Source organism: Mycteria americana, chromosome 10 (genome assembly GCF_035582795.1).
Source record: "Mycteria americana isolate JAX WOST 10 ecotype Jacksonville Zoo and Gardens chromosome 10, USCA_MyAme_1.0, whole genome shotgun sequence".
NCBI lineage: Eukaryota > Metazoa > Chordata > Aves > Ciconiiformes > Ciconiidae > Mycteria > Mycteria americana.
The window spans coordinates 16,475,803-16,491,988 of NC_134374.1; the positions used below are offsets into that span (position 1 = coordinate 16,475,803).

At 38.5% G+C, this 16,186-nt stretch overlaps 1 protein-coding gene across 11 annotated transcripts in view; it reads right to left on the reverse strand.

Annotated features, from left to right (window-relative positions):
• Nucleotides 1-867: 867 nt before the first annotated feature.
• Nucleotides 868-16,186, reverse strand: part of KLHL13 (kelch like family member 13) — a 95,108-nt gene continuing 79,789 nt past the window's right edge. For all 11 annotated transcript variants that reach the window (XM_075512905.1, XM_075512900.1, XM_075512909.1 and 8 more), the window contains 2 exons: nucleotides 9,706-9,819; nucleotides 868-7,665 (listed from right to left, as the gene is read on the reverse strand). In XM_075512905.1, coding sequence (XP_075369020.1) covers nucleotides 7,178-7,665; nucleotides 9,706-9,819 — 602 coding nt within the window. In that variant the 3' untranslated portion in view covers nucleotides 868-7,177. The remainder of the gene's footprint in view (nucleotides 7,666-9,705; nucleotides 9,820-16,186) is intronic.

Genomic DNA, 16,186 nt, shown 5'->3' on the forward strand with positions numbered 1-16,186 from the left:
CACGGTGACTCATGGGAACTAGGGCATCCATCATTCATGTGATTACAGCAGAGAAGTGAGGCATTTGTTATATATGAGCACTTGAGACATCCCATATATATACACAGTCAGATGTTAATAGTGTTGCATATCAACAGAAGGAATCTGTCTCTGTTTTGGGGACAGACTGGGGGATTTACTTAATTGTCTTTATTTACAGCAACAATCCTTTCATTGTTAATAACCTGAACTCTCCACAAAACATGCCTAAGGGACAGCAACTCTCCCTCTCCTTTCCAGAAACACAGGCTTTCAAATTGAGGCTTTCAAACTGAGACGTTGACTTTTCTTTCTTAACTGCAATTAAGAAGCTGCTTTGATTTTCCATCCAAGTTCAGTTCTCCTGTCCCTGGTGCAGGTTCTTTAGTTACACAAGGTTGTTCCTTTGAAGCTGGGAGAGCATCGCTCTCAGCGAGCCTTTGTGGGCAGAAAGGGAGCCTTGCAGGCAGAGGCTGAGTAAACCTCACAAGCCAGCGCTCTACCCACCTATTAGCAAGGAATACACACTCTCTATAAAAAAGCTACATAGGCACTATTTGCAAAAATATATCTGAGAGTAAAATATTCAAAACTGAAGTTAACGAGCACAGGCCAAAATAATCTGCATTTAAACGTCTGATCTAGGGCAGGTCTGCTCTCCAAAGCAAATTATTTTTTCAGATTTCACTGTTAAGAAAAGGGATGATCCCTCTTTACCATACCTAACGAGGCAGCACAGGAGCCTGTGCCCATTAGCAGGAGTTACATGACTTTGTGGTATTTATTGACAGCTGTCAAAGGTTTGGGTAAAAATATGGAAAGATACACTGGCAGGAACTACATAAGAAACATGGGGAGGGGACTCAGGTGATCAGTGGTGCGTTTATTTTAGTGCATAAAACATGTTAAGGAAAATTATTTCCACACTTCTAAGAAAAGGTTACAGGCAATGAAAAACAAATGGAAAAGAAACCAAGCAATTTTTTTTTTTTTTTTTTTTTTTTTTTTACAATGATGTTGAACAAGGGAGGTAAAGGCAAAGTTGTTAATGCAACAGAGACCAAGTATTTTGGAACAATACTGGATATGGGGGACACATGTGAAAATGGACCAATTTTAATTTTTTCCTTCATTAATTGATACTGTTCCATGAATTAATGTTTAAAATCTGAAGTGTTCCTACAGTTCGTTTTCCCACAGTGTTGTGCAGACAGATGAGAGTAAACAAGCTTGCTCTCTACTGAGGTCTGGAAAGCCTGACAAACCCTGACCCTCCCTCCTGTGATTTCCACATGGGCACGGAAGAAAGGGCAGAAGCAATGGCCAAGAAGTATTGCATACCAAAGAGTTACAGTATTTACCCTCCTTCCAGAGGGCTCAGCAGCTCTGGCACACAATGCTCCTTGAAAAGAGGATGAGGAGATTCTGGTGGTCTTTAGATGCCAGGGTAACTAAAGTCTTAGGTCAGCCTTAAGCGATTTGCCTCCTGCACACAGATTTTAGCTGGGTTTGGGAATACTTGCTTGCAGGGCAGCAAGGGGCTGGCAGGAAATGAGATGTCAAAGCCATGGCCCTCATTCCACAGCTCCACATGATCTTTAGCAGGCCAGAGACACAATGTACTTGGTATATAAGAATCAAAGCTCAGATTTATTTTGGAACTCAATCAATAGGCAGTATGGAAGACAGAAGAGATGCTTTTACACTTGCCCAGAGATAACAGACCCCAGCCAGTGCAGAATGCTGCGGTCTAAGAGAGAACACGTAATGCCCACACAGCAACAGGCCAGCCAAGAGTCCAAGCAGGTATGAACATCTGAGCTCTGGCTCCCCTAAGCCAACTAAAATTAACAACAAAAAAAAAAAAAAAAAGCACTCCAGATAGTCTGTGGGAGCTCAATGTCCAAATGAACCTCTGAACCATGCCAACAAACTCTAAAGTAAAAAAAAAAAGCTTTTCTTCTGCCTAGAATTGTAATTTTACTCTGCAAATTTACTAGCTTTGTGTGTTTCCAGTCCCAAACACATTTTCATCCGAGATCTTTTCACATTGCAAACTGAATTTTTCTAAACGCTTAGGAAATAGAGCCCCGAACAGAAAACTTTTTAATGAACATGTGGATAGCCTGACAGCATGTAGCTCAGAAAGAACCAACTGAACCTTTCACTCCCACTACAAATTCAGAGAGGCATTACTCATTTCATGAATGAAAAGTGACAAACCCAAACAGCAGCAATAAACACTCCCAAAGATGGGAGTTCATTCAAGAGCCAAAATAATACACAGAGAAGGCAGTCCCCATTCCAGATCATCCCTTCTGGAATGTCAACCATGTTCCTACCGTAGCACCACTCCCAGGTTATCTGGGCTGCATCTTCTACAAATCAACTGGCCATTAAATAACTCTGGAGGACTCCTGTGTATCACTGATGCTGGAATTCCTGACAAAAATTAGCCATGCTATTTTACTGAGTAAGATATGTTGTGGAACAAATCCCACCACATTTTCCCCAGAAGAGGTAATCAGCAGGTCCAACAGAGCTTGACATCAAAAGACAGAGCCTACGGACTGAGAAAAGTTCACTTAATGATGTGTACAAGACTGGCAACGAAAACATGCAAACCAGTGCCAGTCAGTAAAGTCATCCTAATTCCCTAGCTTGTTCTCAAAACTGTGATCACTGTTTCACAGCTGAATGGGTCCTGCAACACTCATAGGACCAAAAACTTTATCATTAAGCAAAGTATACACAACTCTGCATTTTAAGACTTTTTTTCTGACCACATCTGTACACAAAGAACAATCATTCACATTTTAACTAAAATACAAAAGAAAAAAATCTGAGAAGCTACATAAGCTGCACAAGTAAAGAACACTTTCACAGAGCATGGAAAGCATAAAGTGCTACATGAGAGCTTGACTCACCCTCCAGATCTTTGCGTAACCTACCACTACGCACAGCCTAAAACACCACATAAGGTGCAAGCCAGGAGGAAATGGGACACGCATTACTCCTTCAACACACACGTACCTTTTACTAGGTTAAAATTGCTTATATATTTCCAAGTATGCACAAGCTGAATTATGATTACATTTATCAAAAGTATGTTACATACCAGCAATGGACTATTTTCTCCCTTGACGTGAGGACCATGCCACTAGAAAAGCTTCAGCTTTATCGATTCAGATTAGGAGCAGAGGAAGTAACAAATATGTCAGCTACAAAAAGGAAGAATTAAAAAACCAGCAACCAGCAGAGTCAGACACCAAGGCAAAGATGAGGTAATTACCAGCTGGAGGGTAAATTAATAAGTAACAACAATTCTAGTAGGTAGAGTGAACTTTGCAAAAAAAGTGCTCTGATCTTTCCAGATCAGATAATCCCCAAAGGCTATAAACTTCTCCAGACGTTTGTATTGCACTTATTGCTGTGGCATCAAATTATTTTTTGATGTCCAACCAGCCCAAAGACTAGATTAAGACTGTAAGCCTTTGGGGAGAATTTTATTTATCTGTATGCAAACTGTCCTAATCCAAGATTTCCATTATTCCTCTAAAGAGTCAGACTATTAGTTTGAGCTTCTGACTGTTACTAAAATGCTACTCCTTGAAGATTCCCTCCCTCAGAAACAGAATGGACAATTTAGAAATAGCATTGATATGAGAAAACTCAATTTTTGTCCTGGGAACAGGTTAAGACTCTCAGTGGTTCTTCAGCCCAAGGGAACTCTAGAGCTGCAGCTCAGGCCGTCAGACAGCTGCCTTCTGCCCACATGACAGTTCTCACCCCTTCATGACAACTCCATTACCCCAAGAACGCCAAGACTGCAAATGCCCCAGGATAGGTTGGGTCCTGCCATGAATTGCTTTCCCTGGGCCAGATTCTTAGACTTTATACAACTTTCTAAGGGAAGGGGAACCACGGAAAACTGGACATCTGCAGATGATCAGCTCTTTGATGTGAACAGGGCAAAGAAACCAAATAAACTGGGTTTTCCCAGGTTTTCTTCCCCATCATTCTTGCCTACTTCAAAACACAGCACAAGGAAATGTCATCCCAGGTGTCTTGAGCCATTCAGAGTGCTGTGTTTCTTTGCAGGGATATCAGCTGGGCCTTTTGACAAGTCATATATGGAAGTGAGCACTTTTGGCATTCACTGCTAATTGGGCACCAAAAAAAGCAAAGCCCGAATGAATTCTGAGATTGCAGTGTGAGTCTGCCATCATCGGGAGAGGGCAGACAGCTCCAGCAGCTCCCTCTGCTAGCACACTAATGTAGTCTTATTCACATTCAGGTCAAATATCTACTAATTGCTTTTTATCCAGATGCTGTTCTAATTTAGGTACTGTAACTGCAAAAATTAAAGCATTCAAGATTTGTGAAAAAAGAGGCGGCCACTTATCATCTAGACACTGCTGGCTCTAGATACTATGACGGGCTTACTCTTCATAAAGGCAGCCTTACTGAAAATGGAGATTGAGTATCTGCTGTATCTATATGTACACCTACAGCTGTGGATTCAGAGATGGAAAGGGTTTGTCATACTATGGTTAAGAAAGATGTAATGAGCATCAAGTCATTTTACACTGCATTACAGAAGAAAACAGTTTGCAATTTTTGGCAAATCTTTGATGTTTGCTTTTCAATCCTGGTGAGTAGATGTTAACTAATGTCATTATGAACACTTTAATCCAGAGGGAGATATAAGAAAAAACCTCAAAGATTAATTTGATTGAAGCACTACATTTAATCCACTATGCTATTGTCCAACACTGATGACAAAATGACGTTCAAAAAGAATTCTTCCACTTTAAGTAGAATAGATAATGAGTCACAAAAAAAAAAATCTGTACATTGTGGCCATATACCAGCTCCTGGGCTATTATCAAGACTCAGACACAAAACTTTGACATCCTGACTTCTAACTGTCTCATAATGGTTAGAACTCACCCTAAGCTTCTTCCGAATGGAGAATACCAGTGAAGATACCCACTTTTAAACAGTGCATCTCCTCATCCCCAGAGTACAGACAGCAGGATATATTTACATTATCCAAAAGGAGTTGCAACTACTTCAACTACTTTTTAGTTTAATTAATAAAATAGAAATGGCATATGGATTTCAGGGGATTTAAACTCAAGCAGGCTCTAAAATCTGGTCTCTGAGCTGGAAAAAAAAAATTAGTAGCATGTGACACTTAAATGACTGACACATACTTAAACGACAGAGCAACATTTTCCAACCTAGTGCTTTGCACAGCATTAGAAGAGTATTCCTTAAAGTGATGAGTCAATCTTGACTGGCTACTTTCCAAGAGTATCCAATGGTGCCACTATTAACACCTGTAACAACCTTGCACAGCTATGCAGAATTAAGATTATTATTTTTTTAAAGAGGAAGAATTGCTTTTGATTTTAACCAAAACAATTGTAAAACCTAAAGCTTATACAGACATTTTGGTAGTGATCGTTACTAGTAAACTGCATAAAGAATAAATATCAGTACTTCCAAAATCGACACCATAGTAATACTGCTGCTTGATGCATCAAGCAGGGACAAAATACAATTAGCATACTCCAAACAAAAGTCTATTAAGCTTTACATGGTTATTGGTAATAGGTAGCACAATAAAATAAGCTGATTTAAACAGTTTTCCCCAGATGATGCCCCTCTCACTGTGTTCATTAGCAAAACCACTTGTAACATATGATGGGAAGTTTGGAACAAGCACGATGGTATTAGCCTTCTATAAGCACTCAGAGCTGCAATTTGTCAGCAGTGTACTGTATTTTGGAGCAGATAAAGATTTCTGTAAATCTGCACGGCTGCACACATCAGCAGTAGTTCTCCAAGAAAAAAAATTAAGACAGTTTGTTCTTTTGTCAGTCCTTAACAATAAAATGAACACATCAGGCCAATATAGTTTCTTAAAAGTAGGTCAAAAATACCCATTCATGATCACTTCTGCATTGGTTTCCTAGCAAATTAATCTACCCACACAGATATACGTAATGCGTATCCTGGAGACAGTGAGGCAGAGGAAGAAAACCAAATACATTAATGAGGTAGCTTAGACTGAATAACTGCAGTTAAAAGTTTTATTGAACAAAAGAAGGTAAAATGTGGTAGTCCAAGTTCACTGAGCAAAAGCAGCTCTCTCGCTGAAGCTGCACTTTGTGCTAAATAACCTTATTAACTGAGACTATACAGAGGACACATTATGCAAGTTATCTCAACAGCAAAGGAGAAAAGTTAGATTAAATTTGATCTGATGGAACAACTTGGTCAAATTCAGTGGCTTAAGTTAATGTTTCTAGCCCTTATCTACCTATATTCAGTACAGGCATACAATAGAATATACAACTGCACTGAATTCCCACTTGTTAATAGTGTGTGCTCCCGTGCAAGCGGAAGCCAATTCCTGAAAAAACCCAAATTAAAAAACCCAAACATTTTAAATCTTTTGTTTGAAGCATCACTCAACCGACTCAGGAAAAACACTTTATATACGTTATAAAAAACTCCCGGCCTCTACAAGGTCCGCTTCCTGTATAGTGCTAATATTTTAAAATTATTTTATTTCTCCCCTCTGCCTAAGAAACTTCATATGCTCTGAAAGCACCCACAAAGTCAGGTGGGTAAACAGATATGTCAAAAATTCTCTGTGAAAAGAGGGAGGTAGCTCAGGCCCCTTGGCAACCTTCTGTCATAGTTCACATTGATGTGGTCTACCTCCCCTTGTAATCGGCAGTCAAAAATGAAAGCAAAAATGATTTCAACTATGAAATTTAGTGAAAGAACATGTTCAATACAAAGTCTTCAAATTTGACTCATTGGGCTTCCAAATATAAGCTATAAGGTACCTCACACCCAATACACAACATTAATAACGTACCTAGTTCATACATTTTATAGACAATATCTTCTCATTTGTTAAACATTTGGCTCGGGTGAGTACATCTTTTTTTGTTAACCACTTGACAAACATTCTAGGTCAAACAAACAGCACAAATAATGTCAAAGTCTTTTTTTTTTTTTTCCAGTAATTGTACGAAATGCTGTAGGCTAAGCCTAACAGAAACTACTGAAGAAAAATAATAGACTCCATGATGCAGTGCAAAGGTGTTACTACAACATCATAAGTCAAGGGATGTTTCTAAGGTGCTGAAAGAGGAGATTCTCTAGACGGTGACCCTGTATTGTCCTCCGGTGGGAAAACAGTAAGAGTGCAGGCTCGAATGCCACCAAGTGATTCTGGAAGGTCAAATACTTTATGCCACTCATCTTTTTCTGGATCGTATTTCTGAACTATTTCCACCATACACCGATTATTCCAAGAATATCCTCCAACAACATAGATTTTATTTTCAAAGACAGCAACCCCAACATCACTTTGCCCACGTAACATGGCAGCAATTGGAGTCCACTGGTCTAGAGTTGGTGAGTAATATTCACAGCTTAGAACATCATCATAATCACTCGTTCCTCTAAAGTGATTTCCACCAATAACATACAGCTTGTCTCCTACAGTACACATACAATGCAGACCTCTGACTGTTGTCATCGGAGCTTTCTGAGTCCATTTGTCTGTGTCAGGGTCGAAACACATAAGTTCCTTTTGGAAAGTATCATGGGTAATCCCCCCTAGAGAAAACAAACACATGTTAGAGCAGTGTTCATCCTAATAAGCAATAAATAGCAGAAACATACATTTTTGTGAATGAATTCAGCCTTCCCTAACATTTTTTCACATTAGCTTAGATTACTATCACATATGCGCTCCATTTCAAATGACATTTTTAATGTACCTTGTTCCTTTAAATCTGAATATGGAGCAAAGCCATGTCTCAGAGTACTTCATTACATAAGATGATACTGGCAGATTAAAAGAACAAAAAATTGTTACCCGTGCTTCATTTTGGCAAAATTATTTCTTTGCTTACATTTGTTCAGTTTGCTAGTGTTGTTTCTTACCATCAAGAAAACAGGAATCTGTTTCCCTTTCAAATTTTGATACTACGCTATTGTTTTTTAAGTGGTCCTATCACATAACAGAATTTTCTTCAGAAAACTTTTTTCATCAACTTGAACTGAAGACAGAGAGGACACAAATTTCAAATATTCTTCTGTTAATAGATACCTATGGTGTTCTCTATATTTACCTTCTCCAAGGTTCCCTGCAAAAGCAGTTGGAGAGGCTTCATGGGAAAATCACAGGACGATTTCCCATCAGTGGATGAAATGTCCCACCTTTCCGAAAGGTCACTAGGCAAGTCAGAAAGCAGTCACACCAATTTCAGACGCTACAGGCTTATTAGCTACGGTTTAAGACCATAATGCAACTATATTTGAGGTGCTAAAAAATATGGAGAGAACACACTGCTATTGAACAATCTCCTGCTGGGCTAACCATTCAACATTGAATTACCACACTTGGATTACTTGCAGACAGAGACGGCATGGTGTCTACAGGAGTTATGCAAGAAAGTGCTTAATTTTTCAGTTGGACAGTAAGAACTAAATACAGAAAAAATAGGACTGTCCAGCCCTGACCCTTAATGACAGCCACAGCAGTGGCAGTGCTTGGGAGCCTGTCAGAGAGAAGAGGCTCTAATGACAAAAGGAACCAATCTTCACATTTTCAACCCCAAAAGTGTCTAGACTCAGGAATATCTGAGACAACAGGAGGAAAAGAAAAATCTGTGGGAAAACACAGCATCTACATGAAAAAAAACACAGCAGGGAGCATATACATGTGCCACCTGCAGTAAAACAAGCAAAATGGGCAAAAAATACAAATAGCAGCACAACGATTAGAAGCTAGCTTAATAGACTTGCTCACAGAAAAATAAGAAGCTGTACCTTGTGGTAAATTCTAAAACAAATCCCTCCTAGGCCACTGGCACAAGGCCCCCTGATTCAAATACCCCAAGGATCAATCTGCTCCAGTGCATCTCTCCACCAGTTCTTTACAGCTAAGCAACCTTGTCCCACCTCCTGCCCTGAATTTCAGCTTAGTCCTTAGAGGACATCCCTTCAAATTGCAGTAGGAGAGCACACATAGGTCTGTGATCTCTGCAGAGATCACTGACAGACAGATTGAATCTTCCTTAAAAATTGAGTAGATACCAGATTTTCAGAAAACCTATTGCCCCCAGTTTGGAAAAAAATGGAACGAAACTATAACCTCTGTGACATGTAGGACTGAGCATATTACAAATTAAAGACCAGTGAAAGTACAGGCATCATTCGTATATTGTGATTAACATGAAAACTTATCCCTTTCCATTCGCTCAATGAAGGCAGATGATGTTCTTTGAAGTATTAAAATTTCCAATGCTTTCCAAAATATATGAAAGAGGATGTGTTTAACGGTTATTGCTATCTAAATGTATGTATGTGGTGTTGCCACAGAAAAATGTATTCTGACACTTAAAGTGAATAACTTCTTTGGAATTCAGAGCTGTCATTTACTATGTAAATGTATAATATTAATCTAAAATAATTTTCTCAGACTCTACAGTATATATGCTATTTGACTAGCTTCATATGAAATTGCATCACTGCATCACCATGGCAAACCTACTGCAACCAGAGACTAATTTTTATTGTCTCCCACTGAAACAGAAAAAGTTAGATAAGTAATTGTTTCATAGAGATGATATGATGATAGGAATTATTTACCTGAAATATACATTAATCCCCCATACACAGTTCCAGCGTGACCATAGTGGGGTTCATTCATTTTTGCAACATAGCTCCATTCATTCATTCTGGGATTGTAACATTCCACAGTGGCTGTTTAAAACAAATCAGAATAGAAAAAATGTTTAAGCTAGCATGGCAGTTTGGTTTTGAGTACAGTTGCAGTAGTAGTAATACATTCATAAACAGAGGAAGTATCAATGAGAACATTGTTCAGCTGAGAAAGCGTCAAGGGAATTACTGAGCATTATGTCGAGAGACAATACAGAAAGACCTCAAGCTTCGTCCCTGAGGAACAAAAAGGAAGAAAAAAACCCTCTTGCATTCTTGCCTTCCACTTGTCTCTTTCCCATTCCTGCTAGATACGCAACCTGCCCCAGCTCATGAACCCTGTCGGACATCAGAGAAAATGGCAACAAAGCTGGGTGAATTCAGTTTTTCTACCCTTTCCTCTTGTACAACTCCCTTCAGTGTCCACTGTAGAGAGACAGGGAATACACTTAAAACCATCTCAAAGAGGATCAATACATCTGGCAACCAGAACAGACCTACGTCTTCAGCAACATCCCATTCACATTAAATGGTCCTATACCCTCAAAAGGGGGCAGCAACTGTTGACTAATTTTCTATTGCCTTGCAATGTTTTAAGTACTTGCACAGTCACATACAGCACAGCATATGCAAGTCACTAACTCAAACAGTTTACAAAAGCCAAGCTTTAAAAAAAAAAATACAAGATGAAACATCATTGAATCTCAAATGGCGAGAAGCAGTGCCTGTGTCGATCCATAGCTCCATTTGTGCAGTTTTCTTTGTGAATTAGAATGTTCAAATGATCAAAAGATTTATCAAATCAGAAATTGCAGAGGTTAGTACTAAGTTAAAAAGAAACCCAGAGCCCAGATGTCCTTGCAGAAAGCATTTCTGAGACGGAATCCTCTCTTCGAAGTGGAATGGAAGACATGGGGGGTTGCAGGAAAAGGGCTATGCAATAAGCACAGAGAATAGAAATAGAAAACAGATTTAATAATGGATCTGAGCAAGCTGTAGAGATTGGCAGCTTGAATAGTACAATATGACCAGAGGGGCAAGATATTCTGAAAAATCCTGTAATATAGTGACCTTATGACGCACAAAGCAATTATCAATAATTGTGTTATCTTAAAGACAAGTTAAATCTCATTTTAAATAATTAAAGTTAAGAACCAGATTCTAATGCTTGTTATACAATGCTTAATCTCTGAAGAGAGATGTTTATGAACTATGCGTACAAAATTGAACCTGTCTTTGAAAGTGGCATTTTACTTGCTCTAGAACAAGCTTTTTATTCAATCAAGGGTAGAAAATCTGAGTCAGCTCTATGGAATCAGTGATGGGGACTTACAGTCCAGGATTACCCATCAATTGAAAGAGACCAAAAAAAATTTAGAAGCTGAGAAACTTGCCATTTTAAAGGCAGAAACTAGTTAGTGTTAGTATAAGCCTGCAGAATTAGCAGTACTGGCCAGGCCAGGCCAGGCCAGGCCATCAATCAGTAACACTCATACAGTCACTAAGGTACCTCACCCTAACTCCAAATCTGTCTTTTAAAAATAATCCTTTGGAGCATTTTGGAAGAGTAAGGTATAGCTATGGTCTCAGACTACCACAAAAAAATCCCTAGTCACGGCAAAATTTAGCAAAGACCACACTACAGTGACCTTCTGAATTATTTTTTAGCTGCTGTAAAATGCACAATCTCCTTATTGTTGCAAAACAGGATGCTATTTTGGAATTCCATGCAATTAGTATCTCAAGTAGACACACTCAAAATAGAAGCTTCCAGTTCCAGTGTCAGGAATACTGTTTGACAACCAGTTCAGCATCATCTAACGTTAAAAATAAAAAATAAAAAATCCATATTGCACATAAGAATTGCTAAATTGCTTCAACACACTGGATTTTCTTCAGCTTTTCACCACCCAGGAGCTGAAATTTAAATTTAAGAAATACAGAAAAGTGCTGGTCCAGAACATTAAGTTCATGATATAAGGCAAAACACACTAAATTCCTGTTTCTTTCAAAACAAATTATACACATTGATTTGCAGGTATGAAACAATTCATTTCATATTCTTGAAACTGTTTAAAAATAGTAATGAAAGTCTGAAATGCTTCTGGTTTTGTAAGAGTGCCTTGCACATGGACTCCCAGTTATGCCAGCCATCTCACGGCTTTGTAAGATGGACGAGAAAATAAAAAACTGATGCAAAGTAACTGAAGTCAAGTGTGTCTATACACTACTGTTGTCATGCCAAATTTGTGATTTAAAAAACCTGCCCAATATAAGCAAGTTCCCAAGTTTACTGTAAGAGATCAGTCCTTCACTAAACACTTTTCCTACTACTTAGCCACCTTGTTACCGCATTTCCTACCTCAGCCATTTGAAATGAGCCTCGAGCTGCCTTTCACATTACACACATGTACAGGTAGATAAAAGTCTGCATAAGGAAAGGTACAAAAAAGCATTCAAGCATTCTTCTACAATGAAGATTTTTAAAGTCAGGCTTGATTATTTTTTTAATAAAGTCAAAAACCTCCTCTTAAAAAATTTTGGTATTTTTCCCATCTGATATCTTGCAGACTTTGTATATTCATCAAGGTCTTACATAGCCATAAAGCCAGCAAATACTGGAGACAGCCTCTTGCCCAAATAAAGGTATAGACACAAAGAATTGATTCCACAAATTACACCTAAAATTAAATCTACGAGTTGTATTTCTGTGTACTGCCATCTTGACACCACATACAGTATTTGCCCAATCCCCAAATAAACCCATGCTCTTTCTTGTATAAATGTATTCATCCATTCCAATATTCTTTTCTAAAAAGGAAAGTTCCTTTCTACTCCGCTCTATTTAGCAATCAGAAGAAAACGAAGATGTGCAGAAATTTCAAGAACAGAGAAAAACAGATTTGACATGCAAGTAATTATAGCTGTCCCAGTTCTAGCCTGACAGCAGACCCTTGCAACCTGCTGTTTGCTGCTATGCTGCGCCGAAATCATCATTCTACTTGCTTTCACAAAAACAAAGGCACCCTCTTTCCCACAGCACTTCCACTCTGTGCTGAGGCGAGGAACTTAAATTTCTAATACACTATAAGGACAGGAAGAGCAGCGTACGCGCAAACCAACTGCAAAGCCAGCAGCAACCAGAGTAACATGACATTCAACGCTGGACAACTGTTTATCTTGCTCTGCACTACAGATTGCATTTAAGAGAGAAACCATAGCCAAAAGATCACTTTAACAAGAGAAGATAAAACATGCAGAAATTGGTATACATTACTGCCATCACTATCACCACGTTGTAAAGACATTAGTTATCTGAGAAAGGACACTGTTGAGTCCAAGATCCCTCACTTTCTGATGTGGCTTCAAAATTCTCTTGAACATCACCAGTAGAACTAAAGTACTGCTTGACAGTGTTTCAGACAAATCATTCCAACAAGTCTCAAATCTACCATGCTCTAAAACAAAGCTAACTATTTCCCAGCTGAAAACGCCCTACTGTTCTGTTTGGTTGTTCTGCGTAGTTGTTTCCCCATTTCCTTGCAAGGTCATTCTACTTCTCTCTTGTAACAAGATCTCCCTCTGCACTGAAATGGGGAAAAAAAAAAAAATCAGCTATTAAAGGTGCCCGTTAATTTAAAGAGAGGCATCAGGATGTTCTATACATCATCTCCAGACAGAACATCGTTCACAAAACACTCAAAAGAACTTTAGTGAACCTAAGTATATATTCTGTATAGCACAAATGATGGATTCATTCTCCCAACAGCATGAATGATTCAAATCAGGCTTTATTTATGTTTAACAGTGGAACTTCTGATCTGTTCATTACCATAATCCAGGGAAGACAGGCCTCATTTTAATAGAATTAAGCAATCTCAAAAAGACACAAAGCTTTGGCAGTCCCAAGGGATGCTCAGTCTGCACTCATTTTATAGTGCCATCTGTGATGCTATTTGAGGAGTATACAGATATTTACCACTTCTCTGTCAGTAGCTTCTAATGTGTCTTGAGGTTTATTAAAGCAGCACTTAGCAACTGTGTGTGATGTCCCAAAACCCAGGATCTTAATTTTGTTATATTATTTCTATAATACAGCTTACTTCTGTAGAACTCAAAGCTGACTTGGTTAAATTAAACAGAGCCCTGCATAATTTTGTCCCTAGCACAGCAAGGAGCCACTTCAGAATAAGCTCCTATGCAAGAGGTCCTCCAGTTCACACTTCGGTTTGATATTCATAGTACTATACAGACAGCAAACAGCCCAACTGGGTAATGATGCATATTTTTCTTCTTAACCAACAACATTTAAAATATATATATATTATACAGACTCACAAGAGAAGTTTTTACATAAACAAGGAGTTGTTTGAATTGAGGGTTAAGCATCATAGAGGGTATCTGGAAAATAACTATCTTCTCACTTGTTGGGCAGGGGATCAGAAGAACACATAACTGTCCTGCCCTGGACTAGAAGTCTTCTCTTTGTCTTTATTGCAGCATGATGATGACTGTATCAATGAATCTGTGGTTTAGTCACAACCCAACATCCCCTAAAGTGCTTAGGAAAAGTCCATATATAAAAATCTGAAACTCCACTCACGCCTATCAACAGCAGAGCCTGAAGTATCTGGAAAGTACCTAACTGCACAAGTTTTCTAATACTTACAGGCACAGCTTCTGCCATCATCATCAAGCACGACAACTGAACTTTTGAAAAAGAGAACTACAAAAATCTACTTGTCTGAGAAGAGAAAACAGTACCCAGTGCTCTGCACAACAGCACAGCTGGAAATTGCCAATGAGCTCTGCTTTGTGAGTATCTCTGTGAACCACACCTGGTTTTCCCTTTGTCTCCTTTTCCAAAAAGTCTTGCCTTTTGCACATCTGCCTTCTCCAGGCTGGTGGTCTCCTTGTGCTGGAGTGCTGTTCTCCCTGCCTCCTGGGAATATCTTTGGCAGGAGCCTGCTTTGACATTTAAAAAGAACCAACCAGAATTATGCACGATCCTTCTAGGAGTGGTGCATGCTTCTGCATAACCCTAAGTTATCACAGGGTTGAAAAATCTGAATTATAATTTTGTAATTCAGTACGTTTCAAGGATACATTTACCATATTCCAATGCATGTACCACATACATGCAAATTCACCTGTCCTTACCAATGAACCAAACTTTTCTCAGTGGCATGCACTATTGAAACAGTAGCTGTTTATTACTGCTAAAGTGCATACTACTGAGGTAGAAAGTGGTATTTACTAAGTTCTCAGAAGATTAAACATTTGAAAACTGTTTTGGGAAGACTTGACAGTCTCAAAAAAGTATAATTTTTATTCCAGTGAAAGTCAGAAGAAAAAAGAATAAAGAAATTCATTTTAGTAACTTTAATCCTTTGGCCTTTTTCCATAAGAGCTGATCTTCCGGAAAGCTGAATTCAGGTTTTGGGAATTTTTCCTCTCTAACAACAGACTGAAATTAGTTTGAACCCAAGGGCAACTTCTTTAATACCTGTCCAACACACATTTGACCTTCTCTTCTATGAAAAGCTTGAGAGTTTTTCTCATCTGAAGAGAATGGGAAATTTAAGCTGGATTTCATCTTTCAGCTGTCAAGGTTTATGAAAGAAACATGAAAATGAAAAGTGACTTGCCTCACAATTAACAAGAAAAGAAACTGAAGCCCCAAATCAAAGCATCAGACAGCTACAATATTTAGCATTTATAGAGCGCTTTTCCCACAGAATGATCCAATGACATTTTTCAGGTCTGTGCGGAAATCGTTGCAGCATTTTAATGATATCTTTACAGAAGAATTTTAGACAGGTGATAGGTTTTGTATTTTAATTAAAGCTGCAGAAGAGTTGCGGTCAGCAGAACGATACTGCTTGATCTAATTTAAGAAAAACACTGAGCTTAACGCCTGCTGTACACACAGATTGCACTGGCTTAGTGACAGTATTCTTTCATATTGATTTAGTTAGACTTGCAACATTTTCACTGACATTCTTATAACCCTACTCTGTTTAGATGGTACAGTACACAAGGACAGCAATCTGATTATCTGCTATTAATTCATACCATTAGAAAGTAGCTCAATGAAGGTCAGGTTTTCTGATACTCAAGATAAAGATCAATACACCTTAGTTTGTACATTTGGTCTTTTACAAGCTTGCTTTTAGAATGTATTTTGAGGTAGATAAAGTGACATGTAAGAAAAACTCTGAAAACCTCTGGATCTGCATCAGAAAATGGCTGTCTAGGGAAAACAAGTTATTGCAAAACAGTTTCCCATGTTTTTTGGAAACAGAAGGCATTTTTAAGTGTCTCATTTCATCAAACATTAGAATGGATTTTAAACTTCTAGCAAAACCAGCCCAGTTTTGTGTAGTGGAAGCAATGTACTACATGTTTC